Below are 24494 nucleotides of genomic sequence, written 5' to 3' on the forward strand. Positions count from 1 at the left end.
ACAGTGAACTGAAGAACCTGAAAGGCACTGAATATTAACTTAATTATTCATACCTGTGCGCAAACATGAGTCATTATGTGTAGTTAGTAGGTTGTAAATAGGAATTGTTATAAAGCAGAAACCTTGCTTAGCCTATGAATGTTTGGGTTGCATTTGACAACTTCACTGGGTACTTTAACTAAAAGTCCATTAGACGTTTGCATATTAGTTGATCCATTCTTTCTGGATTCCAAAACTCTTTCCATATTCTTTTGGTGACTTTACTGACCTGATAGATGTATATGTCCTTGACTTACTAATACTTTTTCAGGCCTTAAAAAGGGAAAAACTAACATGTCAAACATAAGTCCTAATTCAACATTCTGATAATTAGATTATAACTACTAAAAGTCTTGTTAAATTGGGAATTAAAAAGTGAACTTTAAATACTGTGATTATATAAATACTGTAATTGTTAGAGCACAGATAATAGACAATTTACAGAATAGTAGTTCCCTACTATATGTGGAGTTTTAACATGTAGTTGCCCAGTAGAAGTAAATATTGCCCTGAAGAACAATATTTTACATTGACACTGTGTGGGGAGTAATGGAGCTATGTGGTTTAAAACGCTGGACTATGTACTGAAAGTCTGACTGCTTTCTTCACTATATTTAACATGGTAAGCAGTAACCTGCACCTACAATGAATTTCTACCTGAAATCATGATGATAGTTGAACTTCCTTCTCTAATTCATCTTAGAGTGACGTTAATCTGTAGAAATCAGGTTGATCAGATAGAGGATAATGGGACTTAAATTCCTTGTATATTTTAATATGTAGACATGGACATTTTTTGAAGATTTGTATTTTACTCGCAACTCCTGTGTAGGGGGCTGCAGCAAATCCTGAAAATGAAGACCAACAGCAGAGACTGAGAGAAGCGGCCGAGGGATTACGGGTTGCCACGAATGCAGCTGCTCAGAATGCCATCAAGAAGAAAATTGTCAACAGATTAGAGGTTTGAAACCAAACTCTCTTGATTCTATTATTTTACACTTCTTTAATTATGCAAACCCATATCTGCGTAGGCACATTCCAACAATTATAAATGCAGACTTTAGACAAAAAATCTCAAGTTCCCCATAAGAAATGGACCTAAACACAGCTAATATGGGGCACTTTCATTTGAAAGTTGCATTCCAGACTGAGTGTAGTGTGAAATTAACTAGTTTGCATATTAAATGTTTTATTAACTTGCAATAGTTTCGTTGTCAGTAACAAACAGGCTGGAGGGATTTTTGTTATTATGAGACTGCTGTATTCATTCAGCCATTTTATTGGTGGTGTGATCTTCAGGGTAAATACAATGGAGTTCTCACTGTTTCATTTCCATTTAAATAATCATCCGTAGTCCTGTGATTTATGTTTTTTACCAAATATTATTTGAGATTTTTAACAAGAATGTGCAACAGAACTTCACTTAAACTGCCCCCAAAACACATCTGATTGCATCACAACTAAACTCTAAAGCCACCCAAAGAAGCAAAGGATCAGAAACAAAGTTGGAAGCAATACATAATAGCCAGAGGTGCAGCAAAGGAAAAAGGGCAATTTGTTGTACTGTAGAGATGAAATTCAGCCTACTTTAATCTTCTAGAGACGTCTGACCTTCACAATTGCAAATTAAATGTACAAAAGACTGGGGGGCGGGGGCGGAGATACCTCTTAGGTACTGGTTTTCAACTGAGATTTTACAATAGTCTGAAAATGATTCTAGTGGATTAAGATGAGACCAACAAGAAGATCTGAGTAGATAATCTTCATCTGGATGTATATTGTATTAAAACTACTGTGTCAATGTAAAATGAGAGAATCTTGAGTAGTTTTAAGCAGTGATGCATTAGAATGAACTTTTTAGCTACATTATAAGAAACCCTTGTAGAAAATAAGGTGTTATTTTTCTGTAAAAATATCTTACCTTTTTCCCCTCTATGAGTAATCTGTGTCAGTAATAGTTTAGATGAACTAACAAGCTCATGTTCAAGGATGGATGTATTTATTAGGTGGGTTAATTAAGGAATGGTGTTAAGAATAATGTTAAGAATATTGTTCATATTGGAATGTATTTGGCAAGAGGTGGAATTTTATTCTTTTGGTAGAGAGAGGTGTGTAGAGAGAGACCAGTAATAAGATTTCTTAGTATTTGAGTTCAGGGTCTCCCTCTGTATTTTTAGACCCAAGCAAACTCAACCCTTCATGTCTTCCACGTATGATCACCTTAGTGTCTTACCTTTTTTGTCTTGAGCAGTCCCAAGTAGAACTGGTCCTTTGCTCCCATGAGGAATGCTTTTCAAGGTACATCCATGATTCTGATCTTTGGACTGCTAATGTAGCAAATGGACTGCTCTATTTATCCTCCTCTCCTTTTATTGACCCCTTATATCCCTAGAACTAACCCCTGCAAGTTGTTCCACTCCATAGGCATGGTCTCTTCCATGGTGGTGCAATGTATTATTGCCAAGTGACTATAGCAGGTAGCAGAGTATTGCGCAATCAAGATGTCAGTGACAAATCACTTTAGGTTAAACTCGAGAGAGAGTTTGCAAATGTGTCTACATTGTTTTTAAACATGGTGCCAAGTTCTTCTTTGGAATCTAAATCCAGTTTGTATTACTAATTTCCTTGATGTGTTTTGGATATTGCAGTTCCATGATAGTTGAATTCGAAACCCTTGCAGTTGACTTTCTGCACATAACAGACAATACTCTTACTACTTCAACCTGCGTCTTAATTAAAATGCTATGGATGAGGGGAGAGGCTCCTTTGAAAGAATTCCTGAATCCACACAAACAGCTGGACTTTATTCCTAATGCTTTAGATCAGTGGCTCTCAACCAGAGGTCTCAACCAGGGGGCCACCAGCAGGTTTCAGGGGCTCCGCCAAGCAAACCCAGCATTAGATTTGCTAGGGCCCAGGGCAGAAAGCCAAAGCCCCACAGCATGGGGCTGAAAGCCCGGATCCCCAAGCCCCGCTACCCAGGGCTGTAACCAAAGCCTGAGCAACTTAGCTTTGCGGGGCCCCCCATGGTGGGGCCCTGGGCAATAGCCCTGCTTGCTACCCCCTAACACTGGCCCTGGCTTGTATATGGAGAAAAACAGCTGTGGCACAGGTGGGCCGTGGAGGTTTTTTCAGCATGTTGCAGGGGCCTCAGAAAGAAAAAGGTTGAGAACCCCTGCTTTAGATTACTGTGGGTCTTCACATCTCATTCAGCAGCCTGTCATTATGCTGTAGGCTATTTTAACAATAGCTCTTCAGTATTCCTAATAAGTTTTTGCAATGAAAGACTAACAATGTGAAGAAGGAAGCTCTTAGCATGTTTATGGTGCCAGGTGTTTTTTTCCTTTGTTGTTAGAAATGTACGGATTGATAATAATGATCATTTCATTTTTCATCTGCAGTGGAAAGTGACAGAGTTCTTTATGGTAAATTAAGTCAAGGGGAGGTAATGACTTCATAGGTTCCAGTTGCTAAATGCAATAATGCCTATTTTATCTGTTGTGTTCTCTACATTACTCAAGCTTATACCAGTTCAGCCTTTTAACTGTTTTTCCCCCCCTTTAAAGTTTGCAGCTAAACAGGCAGCAGCTGCTGCCACTCAGACAATTGCAGCCTCTCAGAATGCGGCCGTTTCCAACAAGAACACAGTAGCCCACCAGCAACTTGTCCAGAGCTGCAAGGTAATATTTCCTAACAGAGGAAGCAGTCACTTGTCAGATAATCTGTAGTCTGTGTCCCTTTTAATGCAGTTAATTTCTTAGGAAACTGAAATTCAGCTCCCTTGATTTAATCACTTTGTGCCTTTGGACAGGAATTCTTAAGTTGAATGTGTCAGTCTGACTCCAAAGCATTTGATTCTTGTTCCGTTGCTGTACCAAATAGAACGCTGCATTTACTTCTAAGAATGCTTTTTTCCTGTTTTGTTGCCCACAGTTAGTTATCATCTGTTAAAGTCAGGGAAATGTTGTTTTAGAATGTGTGCAAGGCAGCAGTGTGCCTTGTCCAATGTAGATGCCTTTTACAAATGTTTTAGGCAGTACCTATTACAGAGGATGAGCGGATGTGAATATTTTTTGCAAGTATCTCCAAAATGCAAGCCTGCTGCAAATGTGGCATATTTCTTGGGGTGTATGCTGCAGATAAATCAGCAATACCCTACATGCAGCGTACATCAGGCAGAGAGGTGTTAAATTTGATTATAAACTGGATTACTTGGGGGTTGCCTTGCACTGAAAGAGTAGTGAACTGACAGGAAGCCTTCACGGCCAGTTCACTGTGTAGGAACCATCCCATGGTGAATCGCCTTCAGAGTCTGTATGCTTTTCCAGAGCTGTCTAAGGAGCATTGCTTGAAGTAGTGTACTCAGTAGTAGTACTCAGGGGACAGATACAAAGCCTACTGGGACTTAATTAGGCCTTACCTCTTTGTTTAAGGTCTTAATTGGTCCTGACTAGAGAAATAGGAGACATTGTTCCTTTGTAGTGACCAGTGGAATTAGGTGTAACACTCATGGCCAGTGGCTGGTGTTTATTAGCTGTGCCCCCAGCATCACTTGACACAGCAGAAGTACAGATCTTCTACCCTATTAGTAATTGGTATCTGTGCCATGCTTCTTGAACTGTGTGGCTGCTAATCACAATATGTGTATATCGCCTCCTGAAGGCTGTTCAGGGGGAGGTTTGTGTGGTGGAAATTCTTATACAGATCTCATGAATATGAGGAATTATCACTTGTGACTGTCAACTTGCGCTTTTCTGTTGTGCATTGCAAGAGATTTAACTTCATGCCAGATAAGTGGCTGCGTGGTATCATGTAGGCCAACTGGCAGACTGCTCTTTATGGTCAGAGTTGGTATCCAGTGAATATTGTACAGGTGGGGAAGGGAAGGTATGTCTCTGTTCTCTAGGGTTGCTCCAGTACAGGTAAGGAGGTTGTATCGCAGTCCAGAGTGCAGCTGCCCAAGAGCAGTACTTTCCTTCCCTTTCCTTGGTCCATGGACCTGACTTGTCTAATTTAGATTGTAATCACCTTGAGCAAAGACTGACCTTCTACACGTGTGTAAAGCACCATGTTCACGAGAGATGATATGGAAATGATGAATAGTAATGAAACTGGACTGGGGTGACGACTACTAGTGAAATTTCTGAATGCTCTATTTTAACACACTATAAAGCAAGGCTAGTGGCTTGTGGTGTAATGAGAAGAAATGCTTCCCTAGTGTACTGAGACAACATGGATAGCAGCTTGATACTGTGACCCAGGTTCACCTTGTCACCCTACATGCAGCCTATGCCCTTAAATTCCCTTTCCAAACCAAATTGTAATGAGACCATAGTGTTGGGTTATGGGATTCCAGATTCACTGACGAGTAGGTTGCTGAGAGCACAGAGCTGTGATATGCCAGAGGTAAGCACATGGAGACGCCCTCACATTTTCCTGATTGTAAGCCAGAGCGCAGAGTAAGTCGCTTGACAAGAGACTGTTCTTTTGTGGTTTAGCTACAGCTGGCAGACTAATTTGTGCTTGTGAATAATGTTGCTTCAAGACCCCTAGAGAAATAAGAAATCAAGTGGAGTGCAAAAGAGCCTATTCTTCTACTGAGAGAAGCTATGCAGAAGTCAGGAACACCGCAACTATAATAGACATACATTTTCAAGTCAAAGATCCCAGAAAAAGACATTAACACTTACCAATTGGCTATTAAGTGTATTACCTTCCACATTAGAGTTTTTGAAAATTTGGTAAATAAAAGAAGTAGCTTGAACATATCTCAAAGAGCGGGGCATACAAAACTTATCTGGTAGGTAGATGATATTTTTTTCAATAGGATAAACTGCCTTTTGCATTTCTATGTGTTGACTGCTGTTCATTCAAGTTTAGCTTTGACATTGATTTATTATACAGCAGATAAAATCCGCTTTTGAAGTTTCTTCCTGAAGTGGAAAACATTTTTGGAGACTGTATTGGAGATAAATCATGTGAACACGAGTTGATATTTGAATAGGGGTGAGAATACAATTTTAACAATATACATTTTCAGAACATTACAACCATACTATAAACATCTTATTGGAAGTCAGATAAAAGTAAGGTGAGTACCAAAGGAGAGAGAGAAAGTTTTCTTGAAGCAAGAAGGGTGCTTGAAAGATCTACACAATTAAGCAATTTGGAGTGTAAAACAGTAGTTTAAATGTCCAAAACAAAACATTCCTGAGTCAGTGAAAATATCTCTGATGAACCTTTTTTGTTACAGAAAAGTCTTAACCTTCCTTTATAAACTAACTTCTAGAATTCTATAGGAAGAGTCAAGTTCTTCAAATACTGTAGGAACTCTCCTAAACAGTCAATCTCAGATTTATTAAGTTCTGTGAAATCCTAACTATTGTCTACAGAATCATATTGGTATCATCCCTTTTAAATTCTGTAGCTCTCTTCCATAGGATGTGAGGCTTTGTTTAGTATTGAATGAGTTTTTAAATTTAACAATTAAAACTTGCTCCTTTGTTGCCGACAGAATGTTGCTGACCACATTCCTCAGCTGGTGCAGGGTGTGAGGGAAAGCCAGGCTCAGGCGGAAGACCTCAGTGCTCAGCTTGCGCTGATAAATTCCAGCCAGAACTTCCTTCAGGTAAACTGAATCGAAGAAATTCAGGATATTTTTTTTTCCTCAAGAGCACCTTGTGGGTCTTGAATTGTCTTCACTTTGTGGAGTGAGAAATTTGCATGTCACATTGGAAGGACAAATTGAGAGCTCTGTGTTTAGTCATTGATTGTGATGAGGAGAACTTAGTTTGTCACTGGGGCAATAGGTGTTGCCACAACTGCCCTGAGTTTGAGCCGCAGGTAACACAGGCTACTGTCTGTTCAGCTTTCCTTGAAAGTGTGAAAATGTGATACACTTTGCGCTGAGATTGGCTATTGAAAAGGAGGCTCAATTGGCAAGGCAGTGAAAATGCCATGAGTGTCTGGAACCTTGCCTAAACTAGAGCTCTTACACATTCCACTGGAGCTGGATATACCATCATTGTACAGTTCCTTAGTTTAGATATAGCCACAGTGTTTCATCTGGAGTTCTCAAGTGTCACCCCTGCTTTTCAGATGGCTTTCTGAGACACAGAAGTGATCTAACTTAATCAAGGTTTTGAGGAGAACCCAAGTGATGAGCAACAATCTATGCTTCCTTCCAAACACCGAACAAAAGATAAAGGGTGGTTTTAATAACAAAGGGCCAGATGTTGCTTCAAGATAAATGTTGGAACTATTATTGGCAGTTAAAATAAAATCAGGAAGCTCTATACTGAAATGTTATAAATTTTTCAGATTTGTCAGGCACTCCCTTCTGTCTTATGGGGAAGAAGTGAATCTTTTCAGTGGTCACTGTCACCACTTGGTGGGGTATTAAAAGTGAAATAAGGCATTGAGTCTAATTCTACTCATGTTGCTGTCACAGGACTGTCTCAAGCTGTGGTCTGGCTTGCATAAAATCAAAAATCACAGGTGCTTTTCTCTTTTGAGAGCTGCACATTTTATTTTCCTTCCCTGAACACATTCCAAAGCACAAAGGAAAAGAACAAAGCCCAGAATGACAAATCAAGTCCGCCACCTTCCTGTGTTTAAAACTGCCTCCACTCAAGCTCAGGAGCTGTTTTTCTCTGTGCTTGGCCTGATTGGCGCCAGACCTAATCAGCCTCACCTGACCTGACATGATTTAATTAGGGCAATTATCCCCTTTCTGTTCTGACTAATTTGTCATTAAGGTACTCCATGCAGCACTGGAGCACCCTGTCACAGTTAGCTCACCCATATAGTCCCATTGAAGTCACTAGGACTACTCACCTTGTCTGTTTAAGTACTTGGGGCCCATGGAGATGACATAGTATTGGAAGGTAAGCAAGGTGTGTTATCCGCAGATCCTGTGCTGGTTTATTACTTAACTGATTTTTTTTCTGTTTACTAATATTGAGAAGGAAAACATTAAATATTCAGAAATGTTGCAAGAAATTACAAATGTACCATGTATATTGTCCATGTATGTCTGTGTAAACATATGCACAACTGATAAACTGTTCTGTTTAAATATTTAAACTCCCTATTATTTATTTATTTATTTATTTATTTATATTACAGGAGCCACTTAGAGGCTCCAGTCAGACATTGGTACCCATTGAGCTAGGCACTGTGCAACTAAATAAAGCAAAGACAATGGCTGCTGCAGAGATCCCACTGCTCAGGATTATGACAAGGCACAACATGTGAATACACGAATCGGGATTGGATAGGGATAAAGCATAGGTAAAACTGGATGCATTTGCAGTGGTCCTAGTAGTCAGGTGGCTGCCAGCCTACACAGTGGTAATGGCAAATAATGGCAAAACTTAGTGTCCTAAATGTTCTGTCAGTTCTAGACCTAGTTTCATATTGGAAGCATTTATACAAGGTTATAGGCATGAGCTGATGAATCACAACGCATTCTTCTTTAATCTTTAAATAGCCTGGAAGTAAGATGGTGGCATCCGCCAAAGCTGCAGTACCTACTGTAAGTGACCAAGCCGCAGCAATGCAGCTAAGTCAGTGTGCCAAGAACCTTGCAACGAGCTTAGCTGAGCTAAGAACTGCCTCCCAAAAGGTGGGTCAATATCCCTTTTGAGCAGTTAGAGGTTAACTGTGGCTTACAACACCTGATTTTGTAAAAGTTTGTGTGCAGTAGGAAATGTCATTTGGAAGTCTGTATTCATTGCTGTTCTTTTAGCTCTATTGATTGTGAGTTAATCACCTAAAATGAAATTGAACGGTGCTAAATATGTCTCAGTTCCCTTTGTGGCTCTGGACAATGAATTCCTCTGCTGGCAAGCTAAGTATGTTGTGCAGTAGTTTTGTATCCAAGATATGCAGCATGCCAAGATGACCTTTGGTGTCTGCATAGTCTCTTCAGAAACAGATAATCTTCCAAGACATGATCACTGATGAATCTTCCCATTTTTGGTGGTAGGACAGTTGCTTAATGATCCTAACGGTTTCTGTTTGTCTATTTTCTGGATAGGCTCATGAAGCATGTGGCCCTATGGAAATTGACTCTGCTTTGAACACAGTCCAAACACTCAGAAATGAACTGCAAGATGCTAAGATGGCCGCTGTAGATGGACAGTTAAAACCACTCCCAGGAGAAACGGTAACTAGTGGGGCAGAAGAGGCTTAGCATGGTCATCATTTAGGAATTCTGTCCCATAACTTGAGTGAGCTGTTGTTAAAATTCAGTTTTAAGGTGTCATTGGTAAAAGGAGTCAGTCACATGCTCATTCCAATGGCATTTTACACAGATATTCTTCCAAAATCCATTCCCAACACTACGCATAGGTGCTGGAAGTAGGGGTGCTGGGAGTGCTGCTGCAGCAGCCCTGAGTTTGAAGTTGTTTCCATCGTATACAGGGGTTACAGTTTGGTTCAATGGCTCTGAGCACCGCCACTATACAAATTGTTCCAGCTCTGACACCAGGAAACATCCTTATGCCAATAAGAAAGTGTTCTCTGGCTGAAATAATTTTTGGAGGCAGGGCCTCCTTCCCTAGAGTACTGAGGGGGAAAAAAATCAGCTTTTAAGGATGCTGTCATAAAGATTTTTAAGGTCTTTCTTTCCTTTGTTTAGCCAGTACATTGTAATGAAAAATACACACGAGCTCATTACTTGATTTTTATTTTTTTTACCTTGGGCTTAGAGAGCAAAATATGTTCTTAAAAAATACGTCATTATTTATATTGCTAATTATCAGAACTAAATTTTAAAGCTCTAATTTCCTTCTCATAGTGCCTGCTATTTGCTACCTTCATTTCATTCAACTTGTACAATGAAAATACAAGGGTCTGAGACTCACTAATGCAGGGCAGCAAGGTGTAGGTTTCAGTAGCTGAGGTGGATGCTAGTTGGGAGGGAGGGAGGAAGGGGGCGGGAAATCTTTCCATTGCTCTTGGAAGGAAAATGTATTTTAATTCAGTTTAAACAAAGACTGTTATCTCTTGAATATTTTCACAGCTGGAAAAATGTGCGCAGGACCTCGGAAGTACCTCTAAAGCTGTTGGTTCATCAATGGCCCAGCTGTTGACTTGCGCTGCTCAAGGCAATGAGCACTACACAGGTACTGTTACTGGAAATTGCTAATGAAAATAAGACACTTTGTAAAAGAAGATACCAGGTTGCAGAGGCTGCTGTCTAGCAGTGTATATTCAATATAAGTTGGGGCTTCTGTTAATTAAAAAAAAAAAAAAAAATCCAAACCTTTTTTGTGGAGGAGATAGCTCTTCAATGTACAATTAAACGCCATGTGGTTTAGAGATTAGTGTTGTGAGACCCCAGTTAAGCTGAAAATGCTGCAATGTGCATATTGAATAGTTGAAAGCACTTGGTTTTTTTATGTTTTCCCCTGTAGATGGGAAAACTGAGGGAGAGTGGTTAAGTGACCAGCCTCAGAGGAGGAGTCATTGTTAAGCCAGGATTAGGATTTAGACATTCCAAAACACACCACCCTTTAGCTAGATTTTATTGTGGTATAGGACCTTATTCCTCATTGGAATTTCTCATTTGTTTTGCCTGTGCCTGTATGTGTATTTCCAGGTGGCCAAAGCTGTGTCTCACTCATTAAATAACTGTGTGAATTGTCTGCCTGGACAAAAGGATGTTGATGTGGCCTTGAAGAGCATTGAACACAAGATGTGTTTGTTAAAACGGTGTACCCCTTACTGCATGTTCTGAATTTACATGTATCATGCAGTTAGTATCTCTAATTCATGCATCAGATTTGCATAGTAAGGGATAAAGCCAGTGGATGACATGGATGCACAATCTTTCCATGTGTGGTTTTCCACAGTTACTCCAGCTCGCGCGTTGTGTGCATTATTTTACTGAAATAGGTCTGTTTCTAAAAAGTATTTACATTTCTGTTTTGGAAAAGGATGCGTACATTTAAATGGACGTCAAATATTAGTCCTTAAAATTCTCTAAGTAGGTGTTGACGTTAATGCTGAAATGGGATATTTTTAAATATTATTGATAATCATTATGGCAATTACTGTTTAATTTGATGTAATTGGATCAAGACTACACAGATGTCAGTTGCTTTCATTTGAACTGGATATAATTGGATTAAGATGACACAAATTTTACATAGTCATACAGAAGTCAGTGTTGGATGTCCAATGAAAATTCAGAAGTCTTGATACTTGAAGCTGAAATCTAGTAGCTCTTTTAAAATCAAGCAATAAGATAGCTGTTAGGTTAGAAAATCCTAGCCAGTAATGCATTCCTATGTAGTTGAAAGTCCTCTTCAGTATCTGTTTCCGTACTTTCTATCCAATACAAACTTTGGTAATATGAAAATCTTTTTGTGCTTGAACAAATGCTGAGGTGGTGGTCTATGGGTGTTTTGTTGTTTACTGCATAGCACTTGGGTACTGTTAATCCTAATTTTATATTCCACTGGTGGAAGAGTCACTGCAGTTCATATTTGTCCTTCTGTTCATTTGCGAGTTTCCTTTGTTTTGTTTGACTGAAACTCACTGCCCCCAAATGAAGACTGAACCATCAGGCATTTTTTTTATTGTTGCTGCATGATATGTGATGACCCCTCCCCCACTTTTATAAATCTGCGCAGCTGTTATATTCGACATTTCAGGTGCTGACTTGCCTCCTGGAGGACTTTGGCATGATCTTTAAAGGACTGGGTTGGAGCCATAAATATTAAAACTCATCTTCCTCATTTTCCCTTTTATTGAGACTGACAGTAGCTGCATCTCAGGCTCAGCAGTGATCAGGACCCTATTGATCTGTGTGCTATGAGTGTCCCTGCCCTGAGGAGGTCAAAGGTTAAATAAACAAATCAGAATAATTAGGGAAGGGGAAGATGCCATAGAAAGGTGAAGTGACTTGCACACAGTCATACAGCAGGTGAGTGGATAATCTGGGATTAGAAGACAGGACTCCTGACTCCCATTCCAGTGGGAAGTAACTAGTGAAGGAAAAAAGAATTCAGAACCTGACACTTCTAATGTAGAAAAAAGAGGATTTTTCTGGGGAGAGTTGAGGAGTTATTTGTGGCTTATAAGTAAGGAATAGGCCAGGGCAAAATTTGTATTGCAGGTCACTGAAGAGAGGGATGGAAACTAGAAACAGTGGCAAACCCGATCAGTGCATAGAATTAACCCTGCTTTACTTCTGCAATTGTAGTACTGAGCATGTTAACATTAATACACTTTTAATTAGCGGCCATGTAATTTGTATTCATTAAGTTGTGAAACTACATCCCAGCTGTGTAACTGTCTAAATATTTATAGATTGGAAAGCAAGTGATGTAACAAAGCAGACTGGTGCAGTGAATGGGAACCTTTTTGTAGTATTTTTGTTGTAGGAATGACAGAATTAACTTCTGTGCTGCAACTGAAAAAGACCACCTACATAAATGGAGCGTGTTGTTATGCAGTTCATTGCTGTGTAGACAATGATTTTACCTCTGTTACTCTGGGGGCTAATAAAGATCATTTAACAGTTCCAGAGTACTATATAGCATTTCAGTAAGGATGAATTAAACACAAGATAGCTACTTTCTTCCACTCCTTGCAGGGTCACAGGTCTTGGCAACATGGCTGTGAACATATTGAGAGTATAGGTCAGACAGGCTACACAAGCCAGTTTTCATAGGTCTGCTACATGACTGTCTGCATGCTGAAACTAAGTTATGCTACTGCGCTGCTTTCTCCTTGAAATCCTCTGTGTAGCTTTTATACTTCAATTTCAGCTTGTGCCCTATCCAGCTTTGGTGAAAATTTCAAAAGCCTAAGTCCCATTTTCCAAAGAGATTTAGACTCTCAGGGCCCTAAGTCTCCTTGGAAGCCAATAAGAGTCTAAATCCTGTGTCATTTAGTCTTTTTTGAACTTGTTACCACTGGTAGCTAAGACTTGTACTTTTTCACTAGCTAAATTGGAAGTAACTTGAAACTGTTAAATTTTTCTTCTTCTCCCTCCATAAAAAAAGATCTGTTTGGTGATTTAGAACCACCCTGAAATGAGCTTTTGGGGGTATAATATTGATTTTATGGCTTTGCTGTGGTTATTTCTCAAACGTGTTCACATCTGAAACACTCTCATTTTAAAATGTTTGCAATGTTCTGTAGAAAGGGGGTCATTACCTTGCAATTCAGCTGCCATAAAAGAATACACATTGCGCCTTAGAGGATACTAACCAAGTATTTAATGAAATCTGAATGTAGGGGTTGCTGCCAGGGAGACAGCTCAAGCTCTGAAGACTTTGGCTCAGGCAGCAAGAGGCGTTTCAGCATCCACCACTGACCCAATGGCAGCACATGCAATGTTAGATTCTGCAAGGGATGTCATGGAAGGCTCTGCTATGCTTATTCAGGAAGCAAAACAGGCTCTGGTTGCACCTGGGGATGCAGAAAGTCAGCAGAGGTTAGCTCAGGTAAGTTGCAACCTGGATTAGTGCGCCTGCTGTACAAAAAGTGCAGAGAGTGACTTCATGTTTAGCTCAGGGCACTAATAATGCAGCCAGTTCTGGAATGTAATATTCTAGGCACCTTTGGGAGACATGCTGTTAATGTAATTCTCTTTACAAAGGCTTCTTTTTAAGAGATGCAGTGATGTGCCTGTTGTACCTTACGGCATATGAATAAGGCCTTTAGCCCATGCCTTATTTGGGCAGTATACTCTTGATTGTGAAATAGAAAAAATAATTAAATTTGATGTTACCAAATGAAGGGTCCTGAGTCGACTTGCGGTATTTGTAACACATCCATCTTTCTAAACAAGTGATGTTTGAGCATTACTGGACCTCATCATTGTGTTATCGGAACGAAAGGTCCTTTTTCTGTTTACTGAGGGAGTTTGACTATTTTTAAATCAAAATTTGAGAGACGTGTTTTAAGTAATAGTGCCTTGAGGCAGAGCTGCACAGAGGTTTTAGGGAATCTGGGGAAATATCTGAAACTCAGGCCCTCCATCCTTCCAAAAATATTATCACTATGGGGTGCAGCTTGACTCCTGTCCCATGGGGCTGGCCCTGGCTTCACGCCTCAGGTGTTATGACCTGGCATGCAGAGTCGTAACTCCTCTCAGGTTTGTCCCAGCAGTCCCTCCATCGTGGGGGAAGGGGGAGGATTTCAGTGAGTGGTGTTGCAACTCAGTATGTGAGATTTCAGTGTCTCCCAGGCCAAACCTGAGGGGCACTGCGACCCTGCACACCAGGTTGCAACGCCATTTGGTTTGGGGCACTCTAAAACAGGGGGCCCAGGGCAAACCGCCCCATTTGCTCCTTTCCCCCCAGGCAGCCTTGTTGCAGGCTTGTGTGAACAATAATACTTAAAGCTTTTCTGTAACTAACACCCGGTTCGTTGGCTAGTTTCCCCTGTAGATGGGAAAACTGAGGGAGAGTGGTTAAGTGACCAGCCTCAGAGGAGGAGTCATTGTTAAGCCAGGATTAGGATTTAGACATTCCAAAACACACTGCCCTTTAGCTAGATTTTATTGTGGTATAGGACCTTATTCCTCATTGGAATTTCTCATTTGTTTTGCCTGTGCCTGTATGTATATTTCCAGGTGGCCAAAGCTGTGTCTCACTCATTAAATAACTGTGTGAATTGTCTGCCTGGACAAAAGGATGTTGATGTGGCCTTGAAGAGCATTGGAGAATCCAGCAAGAAACTGCTTGTTGATTCGGTGAGAAATCTTTGATGTTAAATGGTGTTTCAGAAGTAAAAATCTGGCCTGGGTTTCTCACAATTTAAATTCTTGAATAGCCGATATACTCTAGATTACAAGTCAGTCTTGTATAGTAGCCATTTTTTATCCTGAACTGCTTTTCTGTTGATTTTGGGAAGTCTCCATGTTTGTGACTTGTAAAGATTGCTAACCCTGCCTAGGTTAACATTCGCTCCTTTGTTGTAGTCTCGGCAGAGGGACCAATGATTGAATGGATGCGGACACTTAAAACATACAATCTGTTTTCTTCCTAGAAGTGATCCTTTTGAGTCAGTATAAGAACCATGATCCCTGCCACCTGGGGATATTCCCTTCTGATGCTTTGTATCAAAATGTCACTATTTTTCTGTTGCATCCCTTCTAAAAATCTGTGGTGAATCTGTTTAAATGAAATTACAAGTCATGTCCCTATTTCCCACCCTGAATGTCACTAATAGCTGGCAAACTGGTAACTTGCCTGAGGCATATGGGTGTTCTGTCGTTTGGTCAAGTTTACTCTTCCATTACTAGTTCCACCTGTTCCACAGATGAATGGAGGATTGTACATTCAAGTACAATCAGTCAAGTACTTCCATGAATGCAATAGTCAATTCAGGCCTCAAACACAATTAGGAGCCAATTAATATTAACACAGCTACTGTAATTTTCAGTGTTGTAGCTGTGTTGGTCCCAGGATATTACAGAGACAATGTGGGAGAGGTAATATCTTTTATTGGCCCAACTTCTGTTGGTGAAAGAGAAGCTTCTGAGCTTACACAGAGCTCATTTTCAGTTCAGTTACTGTAAATCTGTTCTGTGAAGCTTATTTTGGGGAGTGGATAATGCCTTGGAATACCAGAGCCTCCAAAGTTTGTGCCTAGTGTGACAAAGTTCTGTCCTTGACTCCGTGGGTCCTGTGTTTCCTGACGGATTTTGCTAGCCTCAGAAGCTCACTGAGACCCTCCACATAGCCCTTCTCTCTCTAGAGGCAAGGGTCACAGCTCACTGAGCCAATTTCATCATAAGCCAGCAAGGGAGGTGAGGAGAAGCAACCCTCCCTCGCACAGTCTCTGTTGTCTCCCAGTATCAGTGATTAATCAGGGAGGGGAGGGGGGAGCCTGGGCCCACCTTCTACTCCAGGCTCCAGCCCAGGGACCCTAAAATTAGCAGCTATGGAAGCTGACTTTTTGGAAATAGGACGTGTACAATTCCCTGGGCCACTTCCCCACAGCAGCCCCCACTCAATATCTTCTTCACAATTACCTCAGGGCCTCCTTCCTTGCACCTGATATAGATTTATGCTGCTTTGTTCCTCCCGCAGCACAGCTCCCTCCTATAGCTCCTGATACCCGCACCTCACTGACTAACTGGGAGGCTTTTAACTAGTTCCAGGCAGTCCTTGATTGGCTTCAGGTATCCCAATCAACCTAGCTATCTCCACTGCCTTCTAGAAGGATCTTAATTGGCCCCAGGTGTCTTCATTAATCTGGAGCGACTGCCATTTGGTTACCATGGTACCAGGGATTTGTTTAGCCTGGGGCTAACATACCTGTTCCTCACTACTTTACTGTAGCCATCTGGCCTTGCCCCATCACACTAGTTTACAGCTGCCAGTATTTTAGAATGAAAGGACAAATCAGAGTATTTCCATGTCTCCTCTGAGATGGGGATCAATTACTTGACCCTAACTTGCCAATATCTAAAGCAGAAATGGATTTGAGCCCCAAAAATCAGAACTGGTTCTATATATTGAACAATCCTGAAGTTTTAGGGGCTGCTGGGACCTGAGTAACACTGACCGAGGGGGTCTGTTCCCTTCTGTGACTGAGCCTGAAGATGGCTGCTATTCCTCCTGGCTAATGGACTGCCGGCTCTGAGCTCGACTGGCAGAGTCCTGCACTTTGGAGCAAGACATTTAGAGTTTAGTACCTACAGTCTGCCCAGCCAGCAGAATGGTTGTTACACAGGATTATGGTTCGGGTCATCTCTGAAATAAAAGAAATCCTAACAATCCAGGTACTGGATGTCAAACTAGACTATCACAGTGGTCCCTTTTGGCCATGGAATCTATGCAGAGTATTGTCAAGTTCAAAGATCACACTGCCATTGCTTTAATGTTTTGAATTGTGTTGAACTGCGTAATTAAGGGCTAGTCTGAATGGTTGGTCTCTGCGGTCACTAAGACACACGTTGTCTTCTCTTGAAGCTGCCTCCAAGTTCTAAATCTTTCCAAGAAGCCCAAAGTGAACTGAACCAGGCTGCAGCTGACCTGAACCAGTCGGCGGGGGAAGTGGTTCATGCTACCCGGGGCCAAAGCGGAGAGTTGGCTGCAGCCTCTGGCAAGTTCAGTGATGACTTCGATGAGTTCCTTGATGCTGGTATTGAAATGGCTGGTCAAGCACAAGTGAGTTTTGGTGACTGTAGTCGATAGCTGTATTACACTGAGCATGTAGGGATGTTAAACTGTGCTAGTCTAAACCTATATGGATGCAGTGGATGTTACCGGAGAGTCAGATCTACCATTCAGAAGTGACAAGAGCATGGTGGGGTTTGCATATTGTGCAAGATAGATGGATATATCTGTTCCTGGTGCTTGTTGAAACTAAGATTTCATGCTCTTCCATGTAGTGTGAACCTTGTGGTAATTGATTTGTGAGCTGTATAGCTGAAGATAGTGTAATCCATTGCCTTTTCCAGTGGTTAGAAGCTTTGTAAAGGACCACTTTCTATTTTGGTGCAATTGGATTGTAATTGGAGTTTGTTAGTTAAACTTAAGCAGCTCTAGAGCTTGAATGCCCAATGCCCCAAAGAATCAGAGTACGAAGAGGACTCAGCACACAGTAAAACCCCTATAAACTGAACTTGGCATCTCCTGTTCAATGTGACACCAGAGCAGACACTTTACATCACATCCACGGATCTGTCGAAGACTGGAGTCAACCTGTAGAGAAGGTTTCAGAGTAGCAGCCGTGTTAGTCTGTATCCGCAAAAAGAAGAACAGGAGTACTTGTGGCATATCAATTCTAGCTCAGCAGTCTCTCGTTGGAGTCTGTTTTTGAACAAACCCCGATGCCAAATCTGTCCACATATCTATTCAAGTGACATCATCATAGGACCTAATCACATCAGCCATACCATCAGGGGCTCGTTCACCTGCACATCTACCAATGTGATATATGCCATCATGTGCCAGCAATGCCCCTCTGCCATGTACATTGGCCAAACCGGACAGCCTCTATGCAAAAGAATTAATGGACACAAATCTGACATCAGGAATCAAAATACTCAAAAACCAGTGGGAGAACACTTTAACCTGTCTGGTCATTCAGTGACAGACCTGCGGGTGGCTATATTACAACAGAAAAACTTCAAAAACAGACTCCAACGAGAGACTGCTGAGCTAGAATTGATATGCAAACTAGACACAATCAACTCCGGTTTGAATAAGGACTGGGAATGGCTGAGCCATTACAAACATTGATTCTATCTCCCCTTGTAAGTATGCTCACACTTCTTATCAAACTGTCTGTACTGGGCTATCTTGATTATCACTTCAAAAGTTTTTTTTCTCTTAATTAATTGGCCTCTCAGAGTTGGTAAGACAACTCCCACCTGTTTATGCTCTCTGTATGTGTGTATATATATCTCCTCAATATATGTTCCATTCTATATGCATCCGAAGAAGTGGGCTGTAGTCCACGAAAGCTTATGCTCTAATAAATTTGTTAGTCTCTAAGGTGCCACAAGTACTCCTGTTCTTCTTTTTCCTGTAGAGAAGGTTGGTAAAGTGCAACGTGTCTGACAGCATTGTGTAGTTTTGCAAGGTGGAAGCCCAGGGACTGAATGGACATGGAAACAAAGGAATTATTTCACCCCTGTTCCTCCAGTCCAGAAATGTAGTTTAAGGAACACTAGGTCAGCACAATCCCCTAAGTGTGACTTTAATAAATTTAGTGGGGTGTAGAATGAGTCAACTTGCCCTGCTACCACCTTGGTTTTTACCTATTCTGCAGCTAACTGGTTGAATTGCAGGCTCCACGCTACAAATCAGTGTTCTTCAACATCACTATATTTAGTGTCCCTTAAACCTAATGTTTTGTGGCTAGAGCTTGGCTATTATAGCAAAAAGCAACCCTGAATATTCTTGCAAACAAAATCCATCAATTTGTGCTGTGCTGTGCTGGTGCTGGTCAGCGCTTAATCACTTACTCACAAACACTAGAGTGGGAGGCCTTTAGTCACAAGGCTGTTCACTGACATTAAAAATGTAAATTTTAGTGCAAATGCCTATTTGCAAGAGATTTTCTACCAGCAATGATCTTGTGGCTCTTTTGAAAGATTTGTCTCGATCACACAATATCCATGAATAACTGATTGTTTTCATCTAATGTATGAACAAAAAAGGATGCTTTCTAGTCATTCAATCAGAACAGAAACAGTATCATATGACTTGCGTGACCTGTCATGTGGGGCAAATACAGTAAATACAGAAAGCAGTTCACATATATAGACTAAAACCCGGATCACATCAACTAAGTAAAATACAACTTGTTTGCAAATATTTCTAACATAGAAAGGCTAATTTTATTGCATAAATCGTTGACAAAAAAATCTAACCACTGCTGTTTGTCACATACTGTAATTCTGCAATACTATTTTCTAACTTCACGTGTATAAAGTTATTTCTTGGTCATTCCCTGAAAGTAATGTCATGTGATGTCAAATTCAAATTATTTATCAAATAAAGCTACATGGTAGATTTAGTTTTCCAGAAACTATTACTTCTTCATATAGAGCACCCCTACAATTAAATGTTTTTGAAGGTCTCTTTGCAGAATTTCTGTTTGCTTAAGCCATTAATCCAGTAAAGGTGTAAGTAAGAGTGCTTGTAAATAACACAGAAGGTGCTAGAATATAGTTGGTACCCGTTGGCCGAACAGTGTGGGTCAGTGTGGGTCAATGTGCCAGGCAGAGACATACAAGAGAGTTGACAACAAAAGCATTGTTCAGCAAGTAGTTAAATTTCCTTCCACTTCTCTGTGAATGCTCTTACTGTTGGAAATCAAGCTCCTTGTATATGGGTTTCTTTTTCTGCTATATGAAAGGAGCTAGAGGCACCTATCTGGGCAAGCAGAGGCGATGCTCAGTGGCCCTATCTGGAATGTCATCCCATGCATGTCATTGGTTTTAGATGGATAATTCAATTGAATTCCAAAATGCAGTGCTTAAAGTTTTAGCTGTCTCTCTAGCTAATGCAAACTGTGTACGAAATGTTATGCTGCTGTGGTTTTCCAGACTAAAGAGGACCAGATTCAAGTAATAGGGAACCTCAAGAACATCTCTATGGCCTCCAGCAAGCTACTGTTGGCTGCCAAGTCTCTCTCAGTTGACCCTGGAGCTCCTAATGCTAAGAACCTCCTAGCTGCAGCTGCAAGGTACAGGCATATCACCTGATTTCGTTTTCCTAAGAGAGTGTTTAACTGTTTTCCTTTGCAATCTGTATTATTTGTTAGCTTATTCTTCTGGTACTCTTGGTTAACCATATAGGATGTTCCATGTTTCAGCTTATTAAGTGAAACTGAAATCAGAGGAAGCTTGCTTACACTGGATTGGTGTAAGTCAGTATAGCTCTATTGAAGTCAGAGCCACGCTGACTTACGGCAGATGAAGATCCAGTCTGGTTTTTTTTAAGAAGACTATTTCTAATGCTTGTTCTTTGTCCATCCATCTACCTCCTTCCCTGCTCTCACACATGCAGATGCTGAGGATGTTGCTATATGCCTGCTGCTGGCATGGCTTTCAAAGAAAACTCGTACTAAGCAATGTCCTTGCATATGTGGGTGCGGGGAGAGATTTCACTTTTATTTTTTGTCTAGGAACCCGTTTTTTATTTTTGGAGTTTTCACCTCCTTTGGGGGTTGCTGCTGATCCCATCTCTTAAAAGTGCACTCCTACTCCCCAATAAAGGAGATGGAATGTGAAGACCTTATGCAAGCCTGCTGTCAGAGCTGCCCAAAAATCTGGTTAACGGTCTGCTGCAGTACCACTGCCCGGTGCTCTCACCATGTTATCTTCTTTTCCCAAGTCACTTTTATCAAATGAAGTGCACACAATACATTTAGATGACTTAACTTACTCTGGATGTCTCTACGTGGTCAGGGGGAGAGCACTCTTATGTAACCTTTGCCTGCAAGGAAATCGAGAGGACGGGAAAACACCTGGCATTGTAATTTCATGTTGCAGAAGTTGGTGACTTTCTTGCAACTCACAGCATAATGAGAAGAACTCTGTTAAAACGTATCTGGAATGTAAATCCCTTTCACTGCCACTGGAATCTCTGCATTTATCTTCATGACATTATGTAGGAGTTTGGTTCCCCAAATTTAAGTTGCACAGGAACTCTGCATAATCCATGACAGAAATCGAGACTGTAATAGACTCTGTGTAGTCTATTCAAAGTGAAATCTCTGCCCTCTCCTTATCATCCATGTTTTGATCAGAGAACACAAATAGTAGTAGTTGTGTGGCTGGCTGGCTTTCACTTTCTTAAAGCATTTTCATGGTTTTGGGGGGTTTTTGAAGTCATTTGAAAAATTTCCAGACCTGGATAAGTTACTTCCACTTTGGATTGCTGAACATGGGGGGTGGGGAGATTAAACTAGTCTTCAGAAGGGGAATATTAAGAGATTGGAAAGAAACTGGCATTTTGAAATCTAGACATTAAATAAAAGTGATTTCCAAGGTGAAGCTTGGACTCCATTTGTGAGTATCATGTTCCATTCACACCAGTAAAGAATGTATTGGGGGGAAAAGTGTCCATAGACAAATGAATAGAGCTATTTTTGTAGGTCATGAGATAAAAATTGCTTAGCCTCAAGATGAATGTGATGCATTAGCTGGTGCTTTCAGCACAGTGCCCAAGTTCCATAGACTGCTGCTTTTGACATGCAGCCTGTGTGTAATAAGAAGGGGGTGAGAATGATCAGCAACTCCAATTGTCTGATTGGACCTGTTCTGTGGTGCTAATATACGTACCTTCTGCTATGCTTTGCTCACCAGACTGACACTACTCATGGTGCAATGCCACTCGTTGGTTCTCAACTTGTGATCTGTGTACTGCGGGTGGCTCAGGGAAACCTGGCTCATAAGGTGGTGCAGGATCTCCTCTTTGGATCAAAATTGCTAAGCTGCTTTAAAACAATTAGTTTTCCTCTCATTATCCATTTAAGCAATTACTGCAGTTTCCACTGGGCTGTTGTACAATTTTGGCTAAGAGTGTAGCATTGTACGTGTCACACTGTCTATGACAATGTGGTCCAGAGTATTAAATTGAGTTACTGCTACCCATCTCTGAGCACTGAATTTAAGAAATCCTCATTTAAGAAAACTTCCTACACATATGTCACTTGTGTTGTAGCAGATGGTCAAATGGCAGCCATTGTATTTTTCAGCATAAGTGTTAAGCATCACCAATATTGTGGAAATCTTTGCTGTGTATGGCTACTGTACAAAACAAAGGGTTGCTCCTCTGAATGGTGTGGGCCATGTTGTGAAATCTGTTCAAGGGCTGATGACACATTCACTAGTTTCTATACAGAGTCTCAAACACAGGACAAAACAAAACTAGAAACATGGAAAATACATGCGACTGTCAGACTCGGGATAGCTCTAAAACATAAAATTCCTTAGCTTACAATCGTACTAACATCTCTCTCTCTGATATTCACAAAGCCATTCTTTAGTCCATCTATGCTAGTTTTCCTCTATAGTTTCCAATGGTGGGTACAGTTTTGTTAGTTTTGCACATGTATCATGACATGTCTGAGTGCCAGAAGAAAGCAATGGAGACACACATACATATTTGTATGTCTCACACACAAAAACTATGTTAAATGAATATTCAAATTGAAAAAAAAAATCATGGAACAAACCATGGCATTTGCTGATATCGTATTTTTCATTCTGCTTGTGTCTTAGACCCTCCCACTCTCCCTACCCCTGTATCTGCAGCATCTTTTCAGTTGAATTTTCATATTCCACAGAGAATTAACTTTGAAGGCACAAGGCAGTGTTTACCAGTGAGATGTAGGATAGGTTCATATGATTTAAAATACTTTTAATTGCATCTGATGTCGTCTGCGTGATCGGGTATTGTTAGCAGCATTTTTGATCTTTAATAAAAAAGATGGTTTTCAAAACACACATTTTTATTAGGGTCTATAATGCTGAGAGTCTGATCAACAAGCAACCAAACACAACATCCTCTAAAGTACACTCTGTCTAAACCAGGGCTTGTGTGGTATTTGAAATTGTTGAAAAATTTAGTTCCATCCACATTTGGTTATACAGAGTGGTAGTCAGGTTGAGGGCCCATGCCATAGACTTCCCCAGGGGGTTTCTGGGCAACACAGTTGCTAAAGTTCTGGGGGTTTTTTAGGGGAGGGATGTTGGGTTGTTGTTTTGTGTTTGTTTTTTTAATAATTTTTGTTGTACCCTGAACACAAAAGTGCTACAGCCTGGCTTGCTAGGAAGTGGGTTTTAGATGCTGCTGTATTCTGACGTTTCCAATCATAGTGGTTGTGTGGCCAGGCTTAATTTTGAAATTGCACCATAACATTAGGTCCAGAATAAAATAAACTGTCAAATAATTTACATTTATTATGCATCAAATTCCCTTTATGAACCAAAACTGCAGATGTCCTAGAAACTTGCCATCATGACAGGAAGATCCCACCTGTTGCTTATGTGCTAGGTGACAAATGATTCGGACAGAGGGCTTATGTTTGAGGTGAGGATTGCTGTCGATCAATTTCACTTGGCGCCTCTTTCGCTATATTTTTCTCAGCAGGGGTAAATATTATGTTCTCTCCACCAAATACGGTATAGTTCACTTACTCCACAAGCACCAGCAGTGAGAGAAGTGGAAGAACATTTGGGCTTGAAACTGCTTTTCATAGTGTACAGATGAATAAGACAAAATTGGAAATAATGGAAGTTGGTCAGTTTTCAAAATGTCTTTTTTTTCCCCCCCCCTCCTCAGAGCCGTGACGGAGAGTATTAACCAGCTCATCACTCTGTGTACCCAACAGGCGCCAGGGCAGAAGGAATGTGACAATGCCCTCAGAGAACTGGAGGTATTCTCAAGCTTGTGGTCTCATGGGGTGAACCTTCCTGTGGTGAAGATGTCAGTCGGGCTTTACATTTTCTTTTCCCTGTCTGAAGAGCTGCTGTGTCATTGTCTCTCCACTTGATATCTGTGGCAGAATTTTTTTCCCTCTAGTTGTATATGAAATATGCAAAGAGCTTTCTAATGGAGACAAACTTAGCACAACTTCTACTGAGTTGGCCAAAGGGAGTTTACATTTTACCCCACTGACAGAGCAGTTGTATATGGGACTATAAAGATACCAGTCACCACTGCAGTAAGTTTGAGGGTGCACACACAAGAGTCACTTTCAGAGGACACAGGGAGAAGGGTTTACACTAAGAAATCTTTCACTAAGATGGTTAATGGTGCACTGAAGGAAGCTGTGACATCTTAGCTTTTCTGATGTGGCTCTGTGTAATTGGAAATTCATGATTCTGAAAGTCACATCTATCTAAGAAAAGTTGATCATGAATTACTCCATGATTTTTATATTCCTCTAGACTTCTAATTCCTCATGTTTTCTTTATCTCAGTCTAGCTGAATGTCTTTCAACACTATGTGATCTAGTAC

At 40.7% G+C, this 24494-nt stretch overlaps 1 protein-coding gene across 8 annotated transcripts in view; it reads left to right on the forward strand.

Moving 5' to 3' along the window:
* TLN2 (talin 2) overlaps window positions 1-24494 on the forward strand; it is a 378548-nt gene that overhangs the window by 245818 nt on the left and 108236 nt on the right. For all 8 annotated transcript variants that reach the window (XM_065558354.1, XM_065558350.1, XM_065558353.1 and 5 more), the window contains 11 exons: window positions 872-1000; window positions 3606-3719; window positions 6554-6667; window positions 8531-8665; window positions 9080-9208; window positions 10067-10169; window positions 13294-13502; window positions 14636-14755; window positions 16983-17180; window positions 20072-20211; window positions 23817-23910. In XM_065558354.1, the coding sequence (XP_065414426.1) occupies window positions 872-1000; window positions 3606-3719; window positions 6554-6667; window positions 8531-8665; window positions 9080-9208; window positions 10067-10169; window positions 13294-13502; window positions 14636-14755; window positions 16983-17180; window positions 20072-20211; window positions 23817-23910 (1485 nt within the window). The remainder of the gene's footprint in view (window positions 1-871; window positions 1001-3605; window positions 3720-6553; window positions 6668-8530; window positions 8666-9079; window positions 9209-10066; window positions 10170-13293; window positions 13503-14635; window positions 14756-16982; window positions 17181-20071; window positions 20212-23816; window positions 23911-24494) is intronic.

The sequence above is a fragment of the Chrysemys picta genome, chromosome 10 (genome assembly GCF_011386835.1).
Source record: "Chrysemys picta bellii isolate R12L10 chromosome 10, ASM1138683v2, whole genome shotgun sequence".
Taxonomy (NCBI): domain Eukaryota; kingdom Metazoa; phylum Chordata; order Testudines; family Emydidae; genus Chrysemys; species Chrysemys picta.